Below are 26,887 nucleotides of genomic sequence, written 5' to 3'. Positions count from 1 at the left end.
CTGGTTAGAGTTGTTATTAGTTCCTTAGAGAGGAACTAATTATTTATTAGTTCCATAAGAGATCATACTCTTATGATCTGGAGATTGACATGTATCTTGTAGAATTTATTGTACATATAATATGTAAACTTGTATATATATGTAAACATGTATTTCTATATATGTATTCATTTATGTATAGTGTTGTTGCTGTTGAGTTGCTCAGTTGTGTCCTACTCTTTGTGACTCCATAGATTGCAGCATGCCAAGCTCCCATGTCCTTCACCATCTCCTGAAGTTTGCTCAGATTCATGTCCATTGAGTCGGTGATACCATCCAACCATATCATCCTCTGCCACCCCTTTCTTCTTTTGCCTTCAATCTTTCCCAGCACCAAGGTCTTCTGTGCAGAATTCTTTACAGAGTAGACATTTACCAGTCTTAACAGAGACTTGTTGTCTTCATAAATTCCAAGTTTAAAACCATATTTATGTATCATGTCTGTTTATTTTCTATCATATATCATCTATGTGGAGAAGGAAATGGCAACTCACTCCAGTATTCTTGCCTGGGAAATCCCATGGACAGAAGTGCCTGGTGGACAACAGTTCATGGGATTGCAAAAGAATATGACACAATTTAGCAACTAAATAACAATTCAGTCATCTATTTATGTAGTATCTTCAAGTCAACTGGGCCTTATTTGTCATAACAGTAAATACTCTGAAATCCACAGTAGACAAAATCAGTTGTGCAGTTGTGAATTCTGGCACATGGAATATTTCTGATTAAATATGCTACACCATACATTATCACAAGCATAAAAGCCATGGCAAAGAGTGTATTGGCTTCCCTGGTGGCTCAAATGGTAAAGAATTCACCTGCAGTGCGGGAGACCTGGGTTCAGTCCCTGGGTTGGGAAGATCCCCTGGAGGAGGACATGGCAACCCACTCCAGTATTCTTGCCTGGAGAATTCCCGTGGACAGAGGAGCCTGGTGGGCTACAGTCCATGGGGTTGCAAAGAGTCAGACATGAATGAGTAACTAAGCATGGCTTGGTGTATAGAGGGCATGTGGTAGGGAGTGCAGACCTCAGTAATACAGGATTTTGGAGAAATCTGATGTCCATATAATACTCTCTCACAGATTTCAATATGCATCCCACGCGGTTTACACAGCAACTACTGGATAAATTTCAGCACCAAGAGTGGAAAAAGTGTTTTGGAGTCCAATACCTGGGGATTCAATCCCTGTTCTACCAGTGTGGGCAAATGATTCATGCTCTCGAATGTCAGTGTCATTATTTGTATATATGGTGATGTCAACACAGGGCTGCTTGTTATTCTAATGTAACTGTGCACAGAGAAGGCACATCCTAGGTGCCCAATTTGTTTTAGTGTGATTCAGTCAATGACTGAACCATAGCCAAGTTTCTATGTATCTAATTCATTCTGAATTCAAAAGAACTGTGAATACAAAGTTGCTTAATCAGTCATAACTTGTATGCTGTTTCTAATCTGAAAAATATAGAAAACATTTTTTTACTTGTTTTTCTGAAATTCCTCATTTGTCAGCTCTTGAATCAGACTACCAGATCCATTCAAAAGTTTGGTCTGCTGTCACTTGTTCACATTTAAAAATTTCTAACATTTATGTAATGCTCATACCTCAACTTTTACCACTCTCTCAAGAAAGAATTCCCTCTTTTCTCTGGTCAAACAATAATTTCCAACCTGTCTTCTCAACTATTTTAGCTCCTTTAGATCTGTGTCTGCTGATGCTCTGTATTCTAGCATTCACTTGGGTTTCTGTCTCCCTATATGTACGGTTTAAATCCAGTTGGGCAGCAAATTATTTGACAGCTGTGCCTTTTTTTAAATACCTCTCAAAGCTCTTAGCACAGTAGTTGGCTGAGAGTAAATATTCAGCATAGATTTGCTAATTGAACTTAATTTAAAAAATTCATTCCAAGTATCTGAGCCAGTGTCAGGCCATAAATACAGAAGCTTCATGTGTTCAGTGTTCATTTCCTTCTTGTAGGATCCTGACATGTCAATTCTGAGAGTGTGTAGCCAAAAGATACCAATGATGACTCATTAATTTAGAGTTCTGAAAGTCTTCCCTACTGCCACTTGTCCTAACCTGAAAGGTATTCATTTTGGAAACTGTTTCGTGGAAAGAAGTCCTGGAATGTATTCTTTTATTTTTTCTTTTGGAAGGAACAGACTGGATTCTACTTTACTTCTGTCACTGTTTTGTTCTGTGACCTTGTGTATGTCTCCTTCTTTCTCGGGACCTCATTTTCTCCTCTGTGGAATTAGTTGACCGAACTACCCATACTGGGTAGTTCTTTATAGCTCTCTTCTTTTAATATGTCTCTTGCTCTTTTCTTGGTTCCAAGTTTAATTTCTTTATTTAAAAAATTGCATTGAAATATAGTTGATTTACAATGCTGTGTTGGTTTCAGCTATACAATAAAGTCATTCAGTTACACATATATATACAAATATTTATATTCCATTTTTTAAACATTCTCTCTTCCATTATAGTTTATTACAAGATATTGAGTATAGTTCCTAGTGCTTGGAATATATTCTTCTTGAGATAAGCATGTCATACTTTAAAGATATGTTTAGAAGGTTGAAATAGTCAGGATATTTGAGAGCCTAACCTTGGTTAAAGGCAGAAGGAGCTGGATTATATTTGGAACAGTTCCTCATTTAAGGAAATATTTACTGAATTGAGTAAGCAGAGGCAATTCCAATTAAAATTTGGAGAGGAATCAGGAGAAGGAACAAATCAGAGAAGCAGGAAGGAAATAGTCTGCCTTTTCAGTAGTCAATTTTAAATTCTGTGCTGGTGTTTATGCCTTTCAGACATGATAAAGAGAAGAGTTATGGGTAGAATGAATCAATTTCTTCTAGGGTCAGTTTATTATTCTTCTCTGAATCACAGCATCCTAGACAGAGCCACAAAACATTGCAGTATTGAAAAATTATTCCCATGTGACTCGGTGACTCTTCTTCAGAGATATCTGGGCCAAGTTAAATTTGATAACTCAGTGAGAAATATTGCTGCAATTAGTGTGGTAGTAAAAAAAAAAAAATGGGTTATAAGACAGTATCTCTAGGCCCAGGTCCCCACTCCACTGTCATCCAGTCATTAATGGTGTGATACACCTTTCAAAGGTTTTTTTTTTTCCTTTTTAAATTTATTTAGTTTTTGGTTGTTCTGGGTCTTTGTTGCTAAATGTGGGTTTTCTCTGGTTATGGTGACCAGGGGCTACTCTCTGTGTTACACAGTTTTCCCATTGCAGTGGTTTCTCTTATTGTGGAGCTAGGCTCTAGGCACACAGGCTTCAGTAGTTGTTGCTCCCAGGCTCTACAGTGTGGAGCACAGTAGCTGGAGCACAGAGGCTTTGGTTGCTCTGCAGCATGTAGAATCTTCCCAGACCAGGGATTAAACCCATGTCCCCTGCATCGGCAGGTGGGTTCTTATCCACTGTGTGTGTTAGTTGCTCAGTCGTGTCCGGCTCTTTGCAACTCCATGGGGTGTAGGCTGCTAGGCTCCTCCATCCATGTGATTTTCCAAGCAAGAATACTGGAGTGGGTTGTCATTTCCTTCTCCCTTATCCACTGTATGACCAGGGAAGTCCTCAAGTTCTCTTATCCTTAGCATCTTCTTTCAGAAATGAGGATGTTCAATAGGCTTTTCCCCTAATTAAAAAAAAAAAAAACAACTTTGATTCTTAGAAATTTTTTCTTCAAAATACTTTACCTACTTTTATTTGAAAGAACATCAGATGAATTACACCCTATGGTAAATATTTTAAAAATCATTCTTTTCTAGGATTTCATAATTGATTTCGTCTTGACAACCTCTCTCAGAAGGGTGAAGAGAGAAGCACTTATGGAACACTTCTTAGCCAAAACTTTACATCTCTTTCATTCTCAGAAAAGCATTATGAAGTGGAAATTTTCTCTAATTTTACCACGAAGGAAATGAAGAATATGCTGATGGCCACTGAGCAGATAAGAACTGCCTCTCTCAGGTCTGTCTGATTTAAAAACGCTTATTCCTTCTAGCACATAATTCTGATATTATGTGTGGGGCTGCAGGGGAAGAGGTGAGTGGAGAAGGCAGGTATTCCATTTAACAGATGGAAAGATTGAGTACAGCGAACCAGGAGACTTCCTCAATTTTGCAATAAATCAGTATTTTTGATTCCAGGATGAAAACTTCAGGTTTTTGGAATAGAGTGTAAGCTCAGACTGGAGGACAGGGTGCAATAAAATATCTTTTTATGATAATTTTATTTCTATTTGATGCCAGCATTGAATTTTCAGAGTTTCAAAATGGTGAGATATAAAAGAATTAAGCTTGTTGTGTTGACATTTTAAAAATTAAATTCTAGTAATACACTTGGTGTTTTCTAGAGATTATCTTCGAATGAACACATTTTATGCCCTAGAAATCCATGAAACTATTTTTTCCAAACCTTGCATCCCAGTCTCCCTAATCTACTGCCTCACACATATACATTTGGAGTATAATAGGGCTTAATCTTGAACTTTATTTTTTCCTTACAAAAAGTAATTATCTGGAAATAATTTGTAATACTGCCCAGTTCCGTAGTTGTTCTTGTTTTAGGAAATAGTTTTTTCCCCTTTTAACTTCCCTTGTTTTCTTCTTTTAATCCTCTGTGTTTGTATTGGCTTTTAGCCCTGTGCATTGGGCCTAGTGCCAAGTGAGAGTCAGCACTTAGCCTAGAAGTATCATTTTCCAACACACAGAATCAGGAGGAAAACCCCGCCTCTCACACCCACTACTAATTAGCATACTACTCTACAAAACTGACTAGTTGCACCATGTGCTCATCACTCCTGAATTTCTGCTTTCCACAGCTCTCATTCCTGCAGACAATGAGTTTGAGCCACATGGAGAATATGCCTTTAAGCCATTCAAGTCTTCAAGGAGCACAGAGACCATCCTGGAAACAATGGCTCCTCTACTCAACAGTAATTATTGTGCTATTACTTTGCTCCTTCAGTGCACTAATCTTTACTTTTCTTCCACTCAAGGTAAGGAGACAACAGAATCTAAGGTTACAATTTATTGTACTCCTCTTTTCTTTTGTTAAGTCTAGTTGTTAGCATTGTCACTCAATATTTTTAGAGCTTTGAAAGAAAGAGACAAGTAAGGTAAGTAATAGATGGTGTAGTCTATCTTTGAGAAGAGAAATGCACTGAACTAGGAGTAAGAAGATACGAATTCTGGGTTTAGGTCTCTCAATAACTAGCTGTATGCATTTGAAAGACATTTAATCTTTCTGGTTCTCAGCTTCTTCATCTGAAAAGTAGTGGTAGGGAAATGGATTTGTTCATCATCATGTCCCTTCTAGCCATAAAATACAGTGATTAATACTTTATCTAAGTGTGGTATAGAACATAAAGGGAGTCAAGAGGGGGGCAATGACTTCGGGCTAGGTTGATCAGGGAAGGCTTCACAGAGGAAGGAGGAAGTACTTTCTTTTTTGGGAAGCCCCTGATGCTTATCGGGAATTTCCCACTGAGCTCTACTCCAAATTATGGGTCTAGGGGAGAGAATGGAGATCCATTAGATTCTTAGTAAAAGTTTTTTTCTGACTGTTGTTTACATAGTGTTGATCAGAAAGAACATAAATGCCTTATTTAATTTAGGATTTAGCCAATTCCTGGGTACATCTGAAAACAGTGACTGCAGAAACATTTTTCTAAGGGACAGATTGACCAGTTAAGATTTCAAAGATATGGTTCTACTACTAAAGATATTTGAAAGCAACTGAGAAAAGATACAGGAGGAAACAGTACAGAGAAGATGCTGATGTTAACCTAGGGCAAGCAGAGCTTTGGCCAAGTTTTTACACAGTAGCCCATTAATTTGTATTTTGTAACTGTACACAATGGTGTACAAGAAAGGAATTTGTGACCACATCCCCCAGTGTCTCAAGGAATGTTTCAAGCAGACCTCTGAACTCTCTGGACAGTGAAGCTTTGAGCAGGGGGAAGAAAAGTCATTAGGAATTCTTTGTTTCAATTTCTGAAGAAAGGGAAGGGTGAGAATAGCAACAACTTAAATTTGGAAGTGCCTTTTCCTTCTCAAAACCACTCCACATGCTATTAGCCTGATGACATTGAAAAACATAGGGTAGGTTTTCCGTGTCATCAGTTCCTGCATGTGACTGGGGACTCTGCCTGGGAGAGAAGAGAAGTGTCTTTCTCAGAGGCACACAGCTGCTCTTGCAAAGGGAAGGAGGAGGTCTCATACTCCCAGAGGCATTTAGGACACCTCTTGCCAACGTTGAACTTGATGAGTCCCCTGTGTCTGAGCTCTTATTCTGGGATTCCCTCTCCTAGACAACATGCAGCTACCCAGTGAAAGGTTCTGCTTCTAAAGAAACAGCCCAGAGTTTGTTCCAAATTTGGGGAATTTTGAAAAGTTTTCAGGATATTGTCCTGACAGGGTGCCATGGAGGCTTTGTTCCCATGGGAAAAGCCAATGACTGGCTGATGGTACAATGATATTAGCTTCCATATTCCACTTTCCCGCACTTCTCTTTCCCTGTTGGCCACAGGTTAGTATTTTTGGAAAAGACGACTGAATGACTGTGGGTGATGAGTCATTACTAGGTAGCCACTTCCACCTCCTTATAATGCTCTATGACCTTGGAGTTTACATTGTTTTCATCTCCACTCTGGTTATTGTATACAAAATCCCACTTTCCAACCTCTCTAGGCACTAATTCAAAAAGTGTTAGACAGGAAGACTCAGATCTTTTTAAACCAACAAAAACTTCCGTGGGAGGATTCTTTTTTCCTTTCTTCCCTCTCTTTCAGAAGACATCTCACTGAAAGAATCAGTTATGAGCCCAAGGAGATGGTTCCCCCACCCCCTACATGAAAATAACCTTACAGAAATTATCTCTTAAGAAACCTAATGTTCACCCATCCAGGTTCGATGGATGAGACAGGTGCTCAGGGCTGGTGCACTGGGATGGCCCTGAGGGATGGGATGGGGAGGGAGGTGGGAGGGGGATTCAGGATGGGGAACACATGTACACTCATGGCTGATTCATGTCAATGTATGGCAAAAACCACTACAATATTGTAAAGTAATTAGCCTCCAATTAAAATAAATAATTTAAAAAATAAAAAATACCTTCACAGCAAAAAAAAAAAAAAGAAGAAACCAAATGTTCAGGAGAGTCCCCTGCTTCAGTGAAACGAAGGATACTTTCAAAAGGGGAAGTTTTGCATGTATTTATAAGCATAGTAGATTCTATTTCCAAATGATTATTTGATTAGAGTTGGTTTGGAGAAATAATTATTAAGTTTACTTATTAACCCAATTACATAAATCTGAGCTTAAATCAAAATGGGGTTACAAGAGCCACTGATCCTTCTAAGCAAAGATGAATTAACTAAACAGGACTCATATACTGCTTTATAAGTGGATATTTACTCCTTCCAAACATCACCAGGATTAGAAATACAAACTGCTCTGGAGCCGTAGGGGTGAGACTTTTGACTCAGACAGGCTGTTTGGATCTCAGCCTGGCCTTTTTTCAGCTGCGTGACCTTGGGCTAGTTACATAATCCTCCTACTTCTCATTTCCTCTTCTGCAAATGAAAATGTTATCTCATAGAGTTGTGGTAAGAATTAAGAGACAGTACAATCCTGACCCATAGTAGGCTCTTAGTAGATAGTAGTGATTCATATTTATACCATTATTATTAATGACTTTACAATGAAGATAAAGACTTAACAAAATGGGTATTCCTTGCTTATCTATTCTACTTCCTCAACCAAAGAGTGTGTCTCACTGCCAAATACAGGATTTTAGTGATTAGACAGATTTTCACTTGTGACAATAATGACAGAATATCACAATGGTGGTTTCTGTAGTTCTAAATGGACATTAAAGCAGCCCACCATGCAACATCCAAGATTTCTCCAATTAATTTTTCTGTGGCCTTAGGTTTCTTCACACACTCTTTGTACATGACAGAAGACAACATAGCTGTTATCAATGGCACATTTTTTGGCATGCTTTTATATTTAGATCGTTACTCAGTTGCTTCATGTGTTGATTTGTGTCTTTCTAGAAAGGTGATAAACTTCTTAAGAAGCAATGACCATAGATGACATTAGTTTCTCTTGCTTACAATGCTAGTATAATATATAGGTACATAAAGTTTGTTTCATTCTTCATTATAATCAACATCATTATCAAAACACTAATACTTAATAAGCAGGACAAGACAGAATATCTGGGCAAAATCCTTTATGAGACTTAACTCATTTAAGCACATGAACAACCTAAATGGACTCGGTGCTGCGATTGCCCCATTTTATAAATGAGAAAATTGAAGTTAAGGGAGTCCCTATCACATGGGTTAAACAAAATGGAATTTCAGCATCTCTTCTAAGAAACTCTATCAACAAAATATTCTTGACTACAATCCCAATATATGCTAACTGCTAAGTCTTATACAAATTATAATATTTTGTATATTAAAAAGATATGCAATATAAGTTTATAAGGATAAACCAAGTGATATGCTTAATGTGGTTTATTCACAGTGCAAAAACATTTTGCTTTTACCAAAATATTGTATTTGTATAATATGCAATTATATAATATAAACACTTATAAAACAATTGAAATAGTATTTTAGTAATTTGATAAATGTTTCTTTTATTTTCTTAATCTTAGTTTAACACATTTTAATACAAGAAATTGAAAGTTATCGTCTAATTTACCTTGATTCATGGTCTTGACTGTCATAACTGAAAAATCACCTCCTGAACACATATAAATCAAAATGGAAGACTGTGTCTTTGAGTACGCTTACCATGTTATGACACTAAAATTTAAGTCCATCATTCAATAGTGCAAAGTTCCTTTTTAAAGAACTTAATAGTCCCTCACTCCATTCATGATTTTTTTCCCTTCCTTAGACAACTTAAATTCCATAGTTCATAATTAAAATCCTTACCAAGGTGGCCTTTCCTTCTGAGCCTCCTCTGTGGGTTCTTTCTTATTCCCTGACCCCTACACACTGCAATATCTCAATACTCTTTCCTATCTATAATCACTGATTTGATGCTCTTATATAGATTCATATCTTAACTCACCATGCAGATGCTGAAGGCTCCTAAATTAATTTTTTTTTTTTTTTAGAACTCCTTAAATTCCATCCTTATAGATCCAGTCGCCTTCTTGACACTCCTACTTGGGTATCTAATACTCATCACAAATCTGACATGTCCAAAAAATGAACTCATGATTCTTTTCCCCCAATTTACTCCTCTTAAATCTTGCTCATTTCAGTCATTAACAGTGTTATCTTTCTAATTGCTCAGATTTTGGTGTCATCTTTGTCTCATTTTCTTATCCATATCCATGTCAGGAACTCCTGTTTACTCAATTTCCAATCACTTGTCACCATCTCCACAGCTGGTACCTTGGTCAGAGGCACCATGCTTTCTTGCCTAAATGCTTACACTGATCTCTTACCTTGTAACTCTTGCCACTCTTTAATGTATTTAGCATAGCAGCCAGAGAAATCCTATTAAAAAATTGGCATCCTGTTTAAGCTCAAAAAGTCTCTTAAACAGTTTGCTGCAAGAAAACCAATGCACTGTTACATGGCCCCTGCAAAAAATGTTTGTGGATATACCTTATCTTACTACCAAGTATCGTAAAGCCTTTAGTATTTAAATATCTGTACTTATAAAATCAACCACACTGATAGCTTTCTGTGGCATGTAATTTGTGTTGCAAGATTTTGAAACTGAGATCTCCTCAGGGTTATCTCAATTACTATGTGTGATGCATGATTATCTAAATATTAAATAGGGGAGACTTTATCACTCTGATACATTAATAAATATTTCTATAGCTTAATTTTCTATTTAAAATAAATATAAATGGGAATTGTTAGTTTCTTCTCACGTGCCAGTGGATCATCTTATGCAGTCACTGGGGCAGAGACATATAGAAAATTTCTATAGCCCAAGAGAAGGAGCATCCAAGATCAAATAGGTGTCCTGTAGGTGGAGATTAGGTGGATAGAAGGAGTTCTTAACTTCCTCCTAGAAGACCCAAAAGGTAGCTGTGTAGTGAAATGTAGAGGAAGGAGCCAGTCATCTGTAAAGGAAAGCAGAGAGATCCAAAACAGGGTGGAGGGAGGGATTTTTTTTTTTTTTTAAATGTGGTTAGGGCAGAGAAGTCTGCTTCATGAATCTGAGCCTCTAAATAATCAAGAAAACTGTGACACTGTCACCATCCTGACCAATTCCTCTTCTTCCCCTACAGACTGCCCAAGGACCCTGTGTAGCGAAGTTTGGTGAGTAACCTGTCTCACAGAGGATGAGATGGTTGGATGGCATCACCGACTCATGAGTTTTAGACATGAGTTTGAGTAAATTCTGGGAGTTGGTGATGGACAGGGAGGCCTGGCATGCTGCAGTCCATGGGGTCGCATAGAGTCAGATACGACTGAATGACTGACTGGACTGAACTGTCTTATAGGCCTCCTTTTTACTTTTCTTACTATTTGCTGCAAAAGGCAAGCTCCAGCGCTAAGAAAGGATGCATTCTATTTTAGTTATCCTACAACTACTGTTTTTAACTGTTAATCATGTAGTTGTCTAGGAGCTGAGGCTTCAGCTCTGTTTTTAATTGTTTTAATAAGCACAAGTTTCAGATTTCTACGACTTTTCCCTGGGACAGACTCAGAGAACTTCTCACATTTCCCATATTGCTAGTGTCCACTAGAGTGAGTGTAGGGTGCAATTTTTGTTTCCAAGTGTAAAGATGAGAAACGAGAGGGGAGTGGTCCCTTCTCTGCTCCTTTCACCTCTCCTCTTAGCTCCTGAGTCACTTTCCTTTATAGTGACCTGGTACTTGCTTAGAAGACACAGTAAGGTTTACAGTTGAGCCTTTGGGTATTTTTTTAGAATACATACAAAATTAAAAATGAATACATTTGGGGTTGTTTACTGGTTTAAGATCAAACACCCATTTTCTGCTGAGAGCAGACTACTTCTAGAGTCAACTTCAATTCCTGTTTTACTGTACAGCACAAATAGCCAGGCTTCCTTGACTTGAGAGGATAGGGAATCTCATTTTACTTGTCTCTGCCTTTTTGATTTGTTGTTTTTTCTAGTAAATGGAGTGAAACTCCTCATGATATGTTTGAAATACCCTCTTGATGTGGTAAAAGTTGAGAACCTCAACTTTAAGGTTGAGGCTCCCGCCATCACAGAATTAAACATGAAAACCAGTGATACTTCTTCCTGGTGACTTGCCTATTATCTATAGCATGGTCAAGCAGGAAGAAATTTACTGGGCTCTGGATTCAATGGAGAAACAGGGAGACTTTGCTTTCTGCTTTGATGATCTCTCCTTCATTCTCCTTCAGACCCTTCTATCAGTTATTTATATATAAAGAAGAATTTAAGTCAATGTGTTATCTCTTTTAGTATATTTTTAATCAAGGTTTCTTTCTAATTATTTGACAAAGGCTTTGCCCCCATAACAAAAATTATGGAGCATTAGAGAACACACCAGATAATTATTGCACATTCTGGGATTCTGAAATTACATCTTTGTGTAAAAACAATGAACATTAGGAAAATGTGTAAATTCCATAAAAATCAAAGTTTTGATCCTTTTCACATCCCCCATGACAGCAATAACCTAGGGATACTTCTATTTAAACAGTCAAATAATTTCCATGTATTAACTAGTTAATTTACCAGTAGCTATTTGCTAAGGATTTGGATAATAGTATCTCAAGTGAATCTTGAATGACACATACCTATAAGCTGAAGCACCATTATTTAGACACAGTACACCTAATTCAGCATATACTGGGTAGTAGGAAGTCTTTTTGGTGTTGAAGATACAGCTATGGACAAAATAAAGGAATATTTGATTTCCCTGGTGGCTCAGACGGTAAAGCGTCTGCCTACAATGCAGGAGACCCGAGCTTGATTGCCAGGTGGGGAAGATCCTCTGGAGAAGGAAATGGCAACCCACTCCAGTACTCTTGCCTGGAAAATCCCATGGATGGAGGAGCATGGTAGGCTATAGCCCATGGGGTCACAAAGAGTTGGACACGACTGAGCAACTTCACTTTTCCTTTGTCCTCAAATGTTATATTCAAGTAGGTATAAGATTGATAAATAAACAACTTAAATTATAATAGGCTAGATGGTGACAACTTCTATGAAGAAAACTAAAACAAGATAAAGAGAGAGAGTGACAGGAGAGCACTATTTTAAACAGATTGATGAGCAGGCCTCATTGATAAAGTGATACATGATAAATAGTATTGCTACAGAAAAACATGAATATACATTTCTGGACTGCCAACTCTTGTCATCACCATCCTAGTGTGCCATTCCTTTTTTCTTTTTATTTCACAAATACTGATTGATAAATGATACAGTGCTATTTCCCTATTCCCTAACCCATTTCCCTATTCCAAACTTATTTTCTTAGAGCCCCCCAAGCAAGAGATAAACTTAGGCAATTTCTTCAAAGTAGGGAGTGGTAGATACTTAAAATTGTGGTTGGAGAGAACTAGTATAGACCTTTCCTATAAATAGGAAAGAAACTATTATCAAGAAGATGATGAAATAATTAAATAACTATGCTTTTCTTTTTGTTTCTCCCCCCATTCCTCCCTTATAAATATCTTGTAGGACCATTACCTTCAAAATGGCAAATGCCTTCTCCTGAGCCTTCTTGTGTGAATAAGACAGCTGACTGGAGGCTGAAGATACTTCAGAATGGTTTGTACTTAATTTATGGCCAAGTGGCTCCCAATACAGCCTACAAGGGACGAGCTCCTTTCGAGGTGCAGCTGCGTAAGAACGAAGACCCCATACAAGCTCTAACCAACAACTCTATGATCCAGAATGTAGGAGGGGCTTACGAATTCCACGCTGGAGATGTAATAGACTTGATATTCAATGCTGAGCATCAGGTTCTGAAAAATAAGACATACTGGGGGATCTTTTTACTTACAAATCCCCAATTCATCTCCTAGAGACTTGATTCGGTCTCCTCATCCTCTTCAGCACTTGCAGAGACATCAGTGCATAGGCTGGACAAGGAAGATTTTCAATCTCTGCAGTTCATCTGAGTATACAAATCAACAGAAACAGAACTCCTTGCATGTGAATTTTCTTTTCTCATGCCTGTCTGAATGAGACTCAGAAGAAGGACAAAAGGCATTTGGTAACCCTTGATGTTAGATCAGCAAAGACAGTTTTGTTAGTTCATGAAATGAATATGGGTAGCTAGAGGACAGAATCTTCTCCAAGTGTCATTGTTTAACCCTTGAATCTCTGGGTGGAAAAATGAAGTCTTATTCCCACAGGAGTCTTATCTTGTATGCAGAAAAGATCCAGGGCAGTAGTCTGCCCTTGTTCTCATATTCCTGGACTGTGGACTGCTTGACTTCATTCTTCCCATATTCCTATCTTCTGAGACCCTCCTAATAAAAAAGTAGTCAGACTTGGAGGGTGGCCACTGCTATGCAAGCATTACCCCACTTTACATTTGATGGCATGAGGGGACAGAGACACAGGTGGCATTGGTGTGGGATGCACTTTATTCTGGAATTTTTCTTAATTTAATCACACTCAGGATGCTTGGTGCTTTATAAAACCAGCTGGTCAAAAGGGTCATTCTGAACCTTTACATAGGGCTTCATGAGAACTTGTTTGTCTATGTGCCTAAACATGGCCGATGGTAAAGAAAGAGTAATCATTACTAATCATAAGATTTAACCACAGAAATTTATATTACCAGTACTGTATTTTTTCATGTCATGATTCCGTATTTTTAGCTGGCTAGGCAGTTTGCAAAGTATTTTCATATATCACATGGCAACTCTAGAAAGTTAACGGGGCAGGTATTTTGGCACAATTATAACACTGAGAATATGGAGGCAGGTGGAACATAGGTAACTTGCTTCACCCCACAGAACAAATGATTAACAAGGGGCCATGGGCTTCCCACTGTATCACACTATTATAGCTTTAGGGTTGGTATTTCTGCTCTCATGTGGATGTCTATAAAGTTTAGCAGATTAGATCTTCAGGGGGTATATATTCTCTTGGCAGATAGAGGGAAGCTACACCAATGCCTTCCTTTTTCAAAGACTTCTTTTCCTTTCCTTACCTGGACCAGGGAGCATGGGCTATTGTTCAGGACTGACTTCAACTGAACTCCCTTCCTCACTTAGTAGAGACTGTCTTGGTCAAATGTATTAAGTTCCAAAAAGAATGAATAGCACTCAACTCAATAATGGTCTGCTAAAGTTTTGGACTCTACAAAATTAACTAGCTGCTTATGGGTTCTTATTGAAAGGTATGTAATATGATTACATGATAACCCAATTTAAGATATTTATGGATATTTGTAAAAAGCTACAGTGTGTTAATAATATCACCGTATAAAGCTAATTTAAAAATATTTGTATTGTCTGCTTAGGAGCAAACTAAGCCTGAGGCCAAGGTGCTTCTTAGTATTTCTTTTTTTGTTGTTGTTGTTTTTTTTAATGCAATCTGTTGGGCCAAAGACTTGGATGCCTGGTTCCTCTTGCATTTGTGTATTTTCTCAGGAAATTAAAGTTATATGACATATATTTATGGAAACTTGCCGGTGTTAATCATTGTTGAGTTATAAGCAGCAGTGTGCAGGAGTGGGCCAGCACTAGCTCATAAGAAAGTGAAGTTGCTCAGTCGTGTCCAACTCTTGGTGACCCTATGGACTGTAGCCCACCAGGCTGTCTGTCCATGGGATTTTCCAGGAAAGAATACTGGAGTAGGTTGCCATTTCCTTCTCCAGGGGATCTTCCTGACCCAGGGATCTGACTCAGGTCTCCCGCACTGCAGACAGACTCTTTACCATATGAGCCACTAGGGAATCCCTGCTCCTAAGAACTGATTGTTATATTTTCAAAAATTGCACATTCTGGCTATGAAATACAGTCATCCTTGAAATTGGCTATGGTGGGACTATTTATACCATGGGAATTGGCAATCAGGGCTTTTCTTTTTGGAAAGTCTATTCACCAGCACACCACTGCTTGTAAAACTCTCCTCAATAAAGCCTCTCAGTTCCTGCCTTGTTCTTGGAACAATCAGGATAGGCAAGGGAGAAAGTGAAATTGTCATAGTCCTTACAAATAGCCCCACCTATTAGTTATTTCTCAGGGCAAGCAGAGGTCTCCACAGTTGCAACCAAAAGCTACCAACAGATGACCTTTAAATTTCCCTAGTGTTGTGATTTCAGGGTTTTTTTTTTTTTTCCAATGTATACTCTGTTTCCTTGTTTCTTCAAATAGTTGTTTAAATTTTATACCTATAATAAAGTATATGTTGGTAAGTAGGCTATAACTGACATATCTGTGGGTTACCAGGCTAGTGTTTGTGATCTAGAGAATGTAAGTATACATCAAAGATATTGTTGCCCATATGAAACACTTATTTTTTAAAAGTTTTCTACTTGAGATACAGTTTGATTTACTGTGTTACTTTCAGGTGAACAACATAGTGATTCAAAATTTTTATAGATTATAGTCCACTGAAAGATATTATATTGGCTAAATTCCCTGTGCTGTACAATGTATCCTGTTAGCTTATTTATTTTATACATAGTAATTTGTACTTGCTAATCTGGTACTTCTGTCTTGCCCCTCCTTCCCTCTTCTCACTGGTAACCACTAGTTTGTTCTCCATATTTGCGAGTCTATTTCTGTTTATTCATTTGCTTTTTATAAAGATTTTATATATAAATGATAACATACAGTATTTGTCTTTCTGACTTATTTCACTAAGGATAATGGTTATGTTATTATTTTATTCTTTTTGACATCCGAGTAATATTTCACTATATATAAACCACAGCTTTATCCGTTTATCCATTGGTGGGCATTTGAGTCACTTCCATGTCTTGGCTGTTGTAAATAATGCCGCTATGAACATTGAAATGATACATGCACTCCAAATCAGTGCTTTTGATTCTTTAGATGTATACCTAGGAGAGGAATTGCTGGATCATACTGTAGTTCTATGTTTAGGTTTTTGAGGAACCCCATACTGTTCACCATAGTGCCTGCACCAATTTACATTCCCACCAACAGTGTAGGAAGGTTCTTTTTGCTCCACATCCTTGCCAACGTTTGTTATTTGTGGTCTTTCGATGATAGCTATTTTTATTACTCCCTCTTTATAAATTTTATCATAATCTCTCCTCCTGACTCTGACCTCATTTACATCCTTGATCTTCCTAAAGTGTCTAAGAGGAGTGGCACAGGGAGTTTACCTTCATTCCTTTTATAAATTCTGCATATTTGCAGTGACAATTTGATATTGTCTCACTTTAATATTGTCTCACTTTGATATTCAAGTAGCAATCATATTACCATCCAGTTATACTCTCGTGTGTCAAAAAGGGATCTAGGAAAACTTTAATAAAACACAGAAATACAAAAAGTCCCAACATCATCACAAAGAGCAATAAGAGTTGAATAAAAAGGCAGATGATGAGGAAAATCACTGCTCAGAGAAGTTAGACTTAAGAAAACTGTTAGAAATGAAAATAGTCAAGAAAAATTAGAGAAGTATGATGGAAATAGTTCAACTTTTATAGAAAAAAAAAAAAAACAGTGCTGAGCTCTAAGCAGGCTCTATCTACAGTTCTAAAACAAATGCTCAAGATAGTAAACTGCAGACTCTTCCATTCATTTTATCTTAATCTGATTTCTGTTAGCAATTAACAACTTTAAGGAGTTCAACACACTTTGGATGAGCTATTACTCTGAAATACAGCAGTATTAGTGAATCCCATTACATTGCTTGGAGAAGCAGGCTTGAGGGTTTATGGGACCTGCTTCAAGGAATTCAGGAAGTGTTGGACAATAGAAAAATGAAAATTCAACAAACAGGCCCCATTAGAATAAACCAGCCTTCTCATTTCTTCAGTTGCATGTGGAAATCTCAGATTTCAGCATCCAGGGTGATTGTTTCTACCCAGCTTTGGTATTGTCCAGGGATATCGGACATGGCTTAGTAACTAAACCACCACCACCATGCGCAGGGGGTGGTGGGATGGTGGTGGAACGGAGATGTTGTTCACAATGGGCCTCAACACAGAATCAGACTGTGGTGTACCGGTGGGTTTAGAATGGAAATCTTCCCTACCTACTTTTGGACTGTTCCTCTTATCCAATGGGCTGGTCTCTGAGAGGAATCCAGTGACTAGAGTCCAAGGTCCGCCGCAGTGCCTGGGCCATAGTTCTTACTGTCTGCTGAATGAACAAATGAATCACAAATTTGAGTGTTGGTGTGAATTTAGCATTATCATGTGTACTTTGGATGACAGACTCCAGTGGGCAAAGCCTTTAGGCTCCCTTTATTTATTGTCTTCCATTTCATCACCTACTGTTCTTAAATGCTGCCCTTCGCTATCAACCTGTTCTTAGGAACATTGTTAAAGTAATTGAGGAAATAAAAGAACCTTGTTAATTAACTTGCACTAAGGGTAAAGGGTCAATAAGCTACCTGTCTCACATCACCAGAACTGGAAAAATTCCTATTTGGTTTAATGATTGCTGGGCAGATGCACCAAGAGCAGCTATCTTTACAATACTAAGACAGAACAATTTGTTCAGTGAGCAATAGCGGAATTTTTCAAAGTCAGGTCTATAAACTTTACATCAGATTTATCCAGTAAGCTTAAAAAAATCCTTAGTCCCCATTCATATTCCACTGAATAAATGTTTCTAGGAATGAGCCCTAGGAATCAAATTTTTAACTAGCTCTGATCCATTGGTTTTTCTTATGTACATTTGATAAGGTACATAAGAACCACTGCTTTATGGCATACAACTTTGCATCTCAGCTGAATATTTCTCCAAGTATTTAAAGACAGTCAAAGCTTCTAAATAAATACAATTTAGAAAGTAAAACAAACAAACAAAAAAAACCTAAGTTTTGTTGCCCATGAGGCTTACCATAATCCATTTCTCATCACAAAATCACCTGAACTTCTATCCTCTGAGTCTGAGAAAAGGTCAAGATCTTCACTTTTTATAACCTAGTGACAACTTTGCCAATTGAATGCTGGCAATCTATAGCATACAAGCTTTGCCACAATCAATATTACATTATCTACCTGTATGCTGTCAGCTCTCAAATATTTATCTCTAGCACAAGTTGTTCTCCTTTATTTCAGACTTGTAAATTCACGTGTCTACTTGACAGTCTCACGTTGCGGGTATAATATCTCAAATTCAAGTTTACCAAAATGAATCTTTACCTTCAAAAAGAATCTTTACTTTCAAAAAGAATCTGACCTCTTTTCTGCTATGGCTCTTGTCTGTGGACCAAGATTATTTCACTAGCTTCACATACTTTTTTCAAAATCCCAGTTTTGCCATTTACCAATTACTTGGATTTTGGACAAATTTCTGTCTTTTCTGAGACTCAGTTTCTTGTTTGTTTACTGTCATTTATCCAATGTCTGATATATAGTTGGAATTTAATATTTGTTGAATCAAAAATAAATTTATGTTTACAATACTAATTAATATATGAAATGTTCATGATACATAGTGATACTAGAAGGGTGGCTGCCATTGATTTTAAGAGCTAGATTTATTCCTAAAATTTTAACCTGTTTATCTAACATCTATCTTATTATCTTTCCTCTCCAAAAAGGTAAGCCCCAAGATAAAAGCATTTTATTTATTCAATGCTATATCTCCAGCACCTAGCACCTAAAACTGTTCTTGGAACATTAAAAGAACTCAACAAATTGAAATGAATGAACAAAAAAGATGGTACCTAGCTCTTGGTTAGAATGATTAGCAAGATAAAAGATATATATGTTGCAAACAACCTCTCAAAATAATCTAATATCCATTCTTCTCCATTTTTAAAAACTTAAGTAAAATAAGCCATGCAAAATTCTAAGTACATATATAACAAGTGCTCCATGAAAGTTGGCTACTATCACATACCACTATCATGAAAGTCATTTCATTATCCTATTTCCCTAAGAAACAATACCCTAGGGCACATTAGCTTCCTTTACCATAGTAATGCTTTCACCACATCCTTAAAAGTAAGCTTGTGCTTTGGCGTTTATTAAATATATGTATTAGAAAAAGTAATGTATATCTTCTCCAAAAATGACTCTTTAGTTCAACCGTTCAGTCATGTCTGACTCTTTGTGATCCCATGAACTGCAGCATGCCAGGCCTCCCTGTCCATACCAAGACCTGGGGTTTACTCAAACTCATGTCCATTGAGTTGGTGATGCAATCCTACCATCTTATCCTCTATTGTCCCCTTCTTCTCCCACCTTAAATCTTTCTCAGTATCAGGGTCTTTTTTAAATAAGTCAGTTTGCATCACGTGGCCAAAGTATTGGAGTTTCAGCTTCAGCATCAGTCCTTCCAATAAATCTTCAGGACTGATTTCCTTTAAGATATACTGATTGGAATTCCTTGCAGTCCAAGGGACTTTCAAGAGTCTTCTCCAACACCACAGATTTCAAAAACATCAATTCTTTGGCGCTCAGCTTTCTTTATAGTCCAACTCTCACATCCATACATGACTACTGGAAAAAACATAGCCTTGACTAGATGGACCTTTGTCGGCAAAGTAATGTCTCTGCTCTTTAATATGCTGTCTAGGTTGGTCATAATTTTTCTTCCAAGGAGCAAATGTCTTTTAATTTCATGGCTGCACTAACCATCTGCAGTGATTTTGGAGCCCCCCAAAATAAAGTCTGACACTGTTTCCCCATCTATTTGCCATGAAGTGAAGGAACCAGATGCCATGATCTTAGTTTCCTGAATGTTGAGTTTTGGGCCAACTTTTTCACTCTCCCCTTTTCACTTTCGTCAAGAGGCTCTTTAGTTCTTCTTCACTTTGTGCCATAAGTGTGGTATCATCTGCAGATCAGAGGTTCTTGATATTTCTCCCAGCAATCTTGATTCCAGTTTGTGCTTCATCCAGCCCAATGTTTCTCATGATATACTCTGCATATAAGTTAAATAAGCAGGGTGACAATATACAGCCTTGACGCACTCCTTTCTCGATTTGGAACTAGTCTGTTGTTTCATGTCCAGTTGTAACTGTTGCTTCCTGACCTGCATACAGGTGTCTCAGGAGGCAGGGAAGGTGGTCTGGTATTCCCATCTCTTTCAGAATTTTCCATAGTTTATTGTGATCCACACAGTCAAAGACTTTTGCACAGTCAATAAAGCAGAAGTATGTGTTTTTCTGGAACTCTTGCTTTTTTGATGATCCAGCGGATGTTGGCAATTTGACTTCTGTTTCCTCTGTCTTTTCTAAATCTAGCTTGAACATCTGGAAGTTCATGGTTCACATACTGTTGAAGCCTGGCTTGGAGAATTTTGAGCATTACTTTGCTAGCGTGTGAGATGAGTGCAATTGTGTGGTAGTTTGAGTATTGTTTGGCATTGCCTTTCTTTGGGATTGGAATGAAAACTGATCTTTTCCAGGCCTGTGCCACTGCCATGTTTTCCAGATTTGCTGGCATATTGAGTGCAGCACTTTCACCGCAGCATCTTTTAGGATTTGAAATAGTTCAACTGGAATGCCATCATTTCACTAACTTTGTTTGTAGTGATGTTTCCTAAGGCCCACTTGACTCTGCATTTAAGGATGTCTGGCTCTAGGTGAGTGATCACATCATCATGGTTACCTGGGCCATGAAGGTCTTTTTTGTATGGTTCTTCTGTGTATTCTTGCCACCTCTTCTTAATATCTTCTGCTTCTGTTAGGTCCATACCATTTCTGTCCTTTATTGTGCCCATCTTTGCATGAAATTTTCCCTTGGTATCTCTAATTTTCTTGAAGTGATCTCTAGTTTTTCCTATTCTATTGTTTTCCTCTATGTCTTTGCATTGATCACTGAAGAAGGCTTTCTTATCTCTCCTTGCTATTCTTTGGAACTCTGCATTCAAATGGGTATGTCTTTCCGTTTCTCCTTTGCCTTTTGCTTCTCTTCTTTTCTTAGCTATTTGTAAGGCCTCCTTAGACAAATATTTGCCTCTTTGCATTTCTTTTTCTTGGGATGGTCTTGATCACTGCCTCCTGTATAATGTCACGAACCTCTGTCCATAGTTCTTCAGGCACTCTGTCTATCAGATCTAATCCCTTGAATCTATTTGTCACTGCCACTGTATAATTGTAAGGGATTTGATTTGGGTCATACCTGAATGGTCTAGTGGTTTTCCCTACTTCCATCAATTTAAGTCTGAATTTTTCAATAAGGAGTTCATGATCTGAGCCACAGTCAGCTCCTGGTTTTGTTTTTGCTGACTGTGTAGAGCTTCTCCATTTTTGGCTGCAAAGAATATAATCAAGCTGATTTCAGTGTTGACCATCTGATGATGTCCATGTGTAGATTCTTCTGTTGTTAGAAGAGAGTGTTTGCTATGACCAGTATGTTCTCTTGGAAAAACTCTATTAGCCTTTGGCCTGCTTCATTCTGTACTCCAAGGCCAAATTTGCCTGTTACTCCAGGTGTTTCTTGACTTCCTACTTTTGCATTCTGGTCCCCTATAATGAAAAGGACATCTTTTTTGGGTGTTAGTTCTAAAAGGTCTTGTAGGTCTTCATAGAACCACTCAACTTCAGCTTCTTCAGCATTATGGGTCGGGTCATAGACTTGGATTACTGTGATATTGAATGGTTTGCTTTAGAAATGAACAGAGATCATTCTGCCATTTTTGAGAATGCATCCAAGTACTGCATTTTGGACTCTTTTGTTGGCTATGATGGCTACTCCATTTTTTCTAAGGGATTTCTTCCCACAGTGATAGATATAATGGTCATCTGAGTTAAATTCACTTATTCCAGTCCATTGTAGTTCCTGATTCCTAAAATGTCGATATTGACTCTTGCCATCTCCTGTTTGACCACTTCTAATTTGCCTTGATTCATGGACCTAACATTCCAGGTTCCTATGCAATATTGCTCTTTACAGTATCGGACTCTACTTCCATCACCAGTCACACCCTCAACTGGGTGTTGTTTTTACTTTGGCTCTGTCTCTTCATTCTTTCTGGAGTTATTTCTCCACTATTCTCCCATAGCATATTGGGCACCTACTGACTTGGGGAGTTCATCTTTCAGTGTCCTATCTTTTTGCCTTTTCATACTGTTCATGGGGTTCTCAAGGCAAGAATACTGAAGTGGTTTGCCATTCCCTTCTCCAATGGACCACATTTTGTCAAAAAATCTCCACCATGATCCATTCATCTTAGGTGGCTCTACACGACATGGCTCATAGTTTCATTGAGTTAGACAAGGCTGTGATCTTAGATCTTCTCTATAAACATCATCAAATGGAGAGTATACTTTATTTAAATACATCTTATTTAAATTACTAACATAATAGTGACTCAATTTGTATTATATAAACATCTAATCATTCATTCACTAATTCACTCATTTATTCCACTAATCTACACCAAGGTTTTTTAGGTACAAAATGCAGTCAGGTGCTACAATCAATGTGAAGATTTATAAGACATTGTGATTTAAGAAACTACACCTAGTAGAAGATAGATGGATTCAAATCACAAATATATAGTTCTGAGGAGTTATAGAGCTAAAAGGTATCTTATACAAAGATGATCAATGCCCCGTCAGTTGCAATTGGAAAATAGACACAGTGAAGTTAAGAAGATATTCAAGAATTAGAATCTAGATTATCCAAATCCTAGCCAAGTTTTTTTTTTTTTTTTCCACTAGATCATCCAATACAATGAAACAAGTGCTATGAATAAGCATAAGGGATAACACATTCTAGCCAAATCAGAGAAGGGGGAAATATTTGAATTCTCATATGATGAAAGGGTTGAAGGTCTCTAAGCAGAGATGAAGTGTAAGTAAATGCATGGTGTGTGAAAGAGAGCATGTGTGAGCCCCTTGCTCAGTGAAGGTCATAGATGGAGATATGAGTTGGGAACTGACATGGAATGCAAAGGAAATCAAATCCCAAACAGCTAGAGTGTTAGTTCAAGGAATCTTTGCTTTACTATTTATGGGCTTTTTGTTTTTTATTTTAGAAGTTTTTGGCTTGATGGGACCTTTTTCAGAGATGGTAGCTCAGGTACCATGGTGAAGGACGTGTTGGAGAGGCAGAGCAAGACCACCTGAAAGGCTACTGAGACAGCCCAGGTGAGGAGCGGTCTGTAAGAGACAGCAGTATCAGAGAGGGGAGGAGCTCAGACAGAGAAGCAGTAGTAACAAAATAGGGATCTTGGACAAGAAGACATGGTTGTAAGGATGATTTTAGTGCTAACTGAAACAACTGTCTCAGTATTTTAAACAGTTTTGTTTAGCAATAAATGGACAGAATTTTTTCATTAGTATAATCAAATGTGTCTTGAAATTTTGGCAGTTTAAATAACAAAGTGTTTCAAGCCTCCCAACTAAAATCTGGAGCAAGAGAAGGATGCTCAATTAAGAGAAGGATGCTCTTCTATTAAACATAATATTGGAAGTCCTATCCACAGCAATCAGACAAGAAATGTATGCAAATTAGAAGGGAAGAGGTAAAATTGTTATTATATGCAGAAAAATAAGATACTGTATATGGAAAACACTAAAGGCTCTGCTCAAAAAGTACTAGAACTAAAAACAACAAATTCAGTAAGGTAACAGGACATAAGATTAGCACGCAGAAATCTTTGCATTTCTTTACAGTAACAATGAGATATCAGAAAGGGAAAGTAAAAAAAAAAAAAAACCCTCTTAAAATTATATTTAAAAACCTAGGAATAAACCTGACCAAGGAGGTAAAAGACATATACACTGAGAACTATAAAACATTGATAATTAAAGATGATTCAAAGAAATGGAAAGATATCCCATATTCTTGGATTGAAAGAATTAATACTACTCACACAACATACAGATTTAATGTGATCCCTATCAAATTACCCATGACATTTTTCACAGAACCAGAACAAATAACCTAAAATTTACATGGAACTATAAAAGACCCTTCCCTGATTTTCCCTGGTGCCTCAGATGGCAAAGAATCTGCCTGCAATGCAGGAGACCCAGGTTCAATCCCTGGGTCAGGAAGATCCCCTGAAGAATGGCAATCCTCTCGCATATTCTTGCCTGGAGAATCCCATGGAGAAGAGCCTGGTGGGCTACAGTCCACGGGGTTGCAGGTCGGACACAACTAGTAAACAACACATAAAAGACCTAGAATTGCCAAAGCAATCTTGAAGGAAAAGAACAAAGCTGGAGGCTATTTATGTAAAAAATAAAATAAATGTAAAATATACTAAAATAATTTAGAGGTGAGTACAAAACCCAAGTGAAATATAAACCAAAAAAATAAAAATCTGCCTGGCTAGAGAAAGATTCCCAGAAAGAATGGCATTTAGACTGAGGCATCTCAGTCAATGAAATGCTGTACAAACTGAAAAAGATAACACAGATGTAAGATAATAAGTAGTCAAACTTCCTGTTATTCTGAATGAGTTTAGCCTCATTGACCCTGGTGAAGCCTTTCAGTTTGCTAAAAAACATTTACTAAGGTTTCATAGTACCTGGCAAATTTTAGAGAACCAGAGAAATTCCAGAAGACTGAAAATTGATAAATATTATTTAGATTTTCAGTTTTAAGAGGAAAGATTCAATGGCAGACAGTGTTGTGGATTATTTGAAAGAACAGGCTGTGAATTTAGATTGCTAAGAGATTCTGGCTTTGCTCCTTACCTTGGTCAAGATTGTGTGACCTTAACCAAGCTATCGAGCAACTCTGTCCTTCAGTTTCCTCATCCATAAAATGTGAGACTAAGAGGTTATACTCAAAGAAATAGTAGTGAGCATTACAGGAAAAATGGTTGGAAGAATACCTAGCAGATGGTAAGTTCTCCATATTAGGAGCTGTTTTATAATTCTACAAACTAGACCAAACTGGTAGGCCTTAGTCACACCAAATATTCCAAAGTAGAATGCTTAAAAGACTCAACATTGGAAAAGAAGAGGTGATATTTTAGGAAGTGGGTTGGGAAGTGGTGTTGCGAAAGCTGGACAGCTACATGTAAACCAATGAAGTTGGAACATACCATCACACCATACACAAAAATAAGCTCAAAACAGCTTTAAGACTTAAGTATAAGACATGACACTATAAAAGTCCTAGAAGAGAAGATAGAACATTCTCTGACATAATTCATAGCAATGTTTTCTTGGATCAACCGTCCCAGGAAATAGAAATAAAAGCTAAACTAAATAAATGAGACCTAGTCAAACTTTTGCATAGCAAAGGAAGCCATAAACAAAATGAAAAGACAACCTATGGTCTGGGAGAAAATGTTTGCAAACCATGTAAATGACAAGAGCTTAATTTCCAAAATATACCCACTGCTCATACAACTCAATAACAATTTAAAAAAAAATCATAAAGTAGGCAGAAGACCTAAGTAGGCATTTTTCCAAAGAAGACATTTGTATGGCTAATAAGCACATGAAAACATGTTCAGCATCACTAGTTATTAGAGAAATGCAAATCAAAACTACAATGAGGTATCACCTCACACCAGTCAAAATGGCCATCATTAAAAAGTCCACAAATAACAAATGTTGGAGAGGGTGTAGAGAAAAGAGAACCCTTCTATGCTGATGTTGGGAATGTAAATTGGAATAGCTACTCTGAAAAACAGTATGGAGGTTCATTAAAAAGCTAGGGTTGCCATATGACCCAGCAATCCCTCTCCTGGGCATATAACTGGGAAAAACTCAAATTTGAAAAGCTACATGCACCCAATGTTCACTGCAGCAATATTTACAACGGCCAAAATATGAAAACAACTTAAACTTCCATCAACAGATGAAAGAATAAAGATGTGGTATATAAATACAATGGACTACTACTCATCTGTAAAAAAGAAATAATGCTATTTGCAGAACCATATATGGACCTAGAGATTATCATACTAAATGAAGTAAGTCAGAAAGAGACACATACCAACCATATCACTTACATGGGGAATCTAAAATATGATACAAATGGACTTATTTACAAAACAAATAGACTCACAGACATAGAAAACAAACTTACAGTTACCAAAGGGGAAAGTAGGGGAGGAATAAATTAGTGGTTTGGGATTAGTGGATACAAACTGCTATATATATATATACATATATATGTGTGTGTGTGTGTGTGTGTGTGTGTGTATGTATATAAAGTAGATAAACAGCAAGGTCCTACTGTATAGCAAAGGAAACTATATTCAATACCCTGTAACGAACCGTAACGGAAAAAATATGAAAAAGGATATATAATCACTATTCTATATACGAAGAACTAACACAAAGCTTTAAAACAACCATGCTTCAATTAAAAAAATATTCTTAAAGTATTTCTTCAAAATCATTTAGCGAGGTAAAAAAACCAGCCTTCAAAACTAGTTCAAGTATCTGCTTCACTGGGACCTCTTTGCCTTCCACAATCCCTAAGCAATATAGTACTGGATATATATTTGTTATTTTAGTGTGTATATAAGTATGTATATGCTGTTATTAAAGTATATGCATAGTATATACAGACACATTGTATATTATAGTATTGTATAGTATACATATGCTGTTACAGTATTTGTGTAAGTATTTATTTTCCCTAATCTACTATAACCTCCTTGAAAATAGGAATATACTTTTCTTGCTTCCCCAGTGTCTCACATAATTCCTCCTCCATGAGTATACCAAAGCCTTCTGTGTGTATCTCCTTTCCTGGTAATTGGTAAAGTTCTTTAATCAACACTTAGTTGTGGAT

At 37.3% G+C, this 26,887-nt stretch overlaps 1 protein-coding gene and 1 long non-coding RNA gene across 5 annotated transcripts in view; one reads left to right on the top strand and one right to left on the bottom strand.

Annotated features, from left to right (window-relative positions):
• Positions 1-2,895: 2,895 nt before the first annotated feature.
• LOC133227757 (uncharacterized) overlaps positions 2,896-26,887 on the bottom strand; it is a 206,792-nt gene continuing 182,800 nt past the window's right edge. Inside the window, exons 4-6 of one of the 3 annotated variants that reach the window (XR_009729930.1) lie at positions 17,248-17,354; positions 12,745-13,174; positions 2,896-3,695 (exon numbers count right to left, since the gene is read on the bottom strand). This is a non-coding gene — a long non-coding RNA (uncharacterized LOC133227757). The remainder of the gene's footprint in view (positions 3,696-12,744; positions 13,175-17,247; positions 17,355-26,887) is intronic. The other 2 variants (XR_009729931.1, XR_009729929.1) reach the window with 2 other exon arrangements.
• Positions 3,691-14,697, top strand: TNFSF18 (TNF superfamily member 18). Of its 2 annotated transcripts, XM_061382657.1 has the most exons (4): positions 3,691-4,030; positions 4,884-5,060; positions 10,340-10,370; positions 12,736-14,697. In XM_061382657.1, exons 2-4 carry the CDS (start codon positions 4,902-4,904, stop codon positions 13,080-13,082), a joined length of 537 nt encoding a protein of 178 aa, XP_061238641.1. In that variant the 5' UTR covers positions 3,691-4,030; positions 4,884-4,901; the 3' UTR covers positions 13,083-14,697. The 2 variants fall into 2 exon arrangements, with proteins under 2 accessions (XP_061238641.1, XP_061238640.1); XM_061382656.1 differs by lacking the exon at positions 3,691-4,030 and having other exon boundaries at positions 4,082-5,060.

This window comes from Bos javanicus, chromosome 16, assembly GCF_032452875.1.
Source record: "Bos javanicus breed banteng chromosome 16, ARS-OSU_banteng_1.0, whole genome shotgun sequence".
Taxonomy (NCBI): Eukaryota; Metazoa; Chordata; class Mammalia; order Artiodactyla; family Bovidae; genus Bos; species Bos javanicus.
Note: the sequence above shows the minus strand (reverse complement) of the source record. Positions and strands in the feature narration are given on the sequence as shown.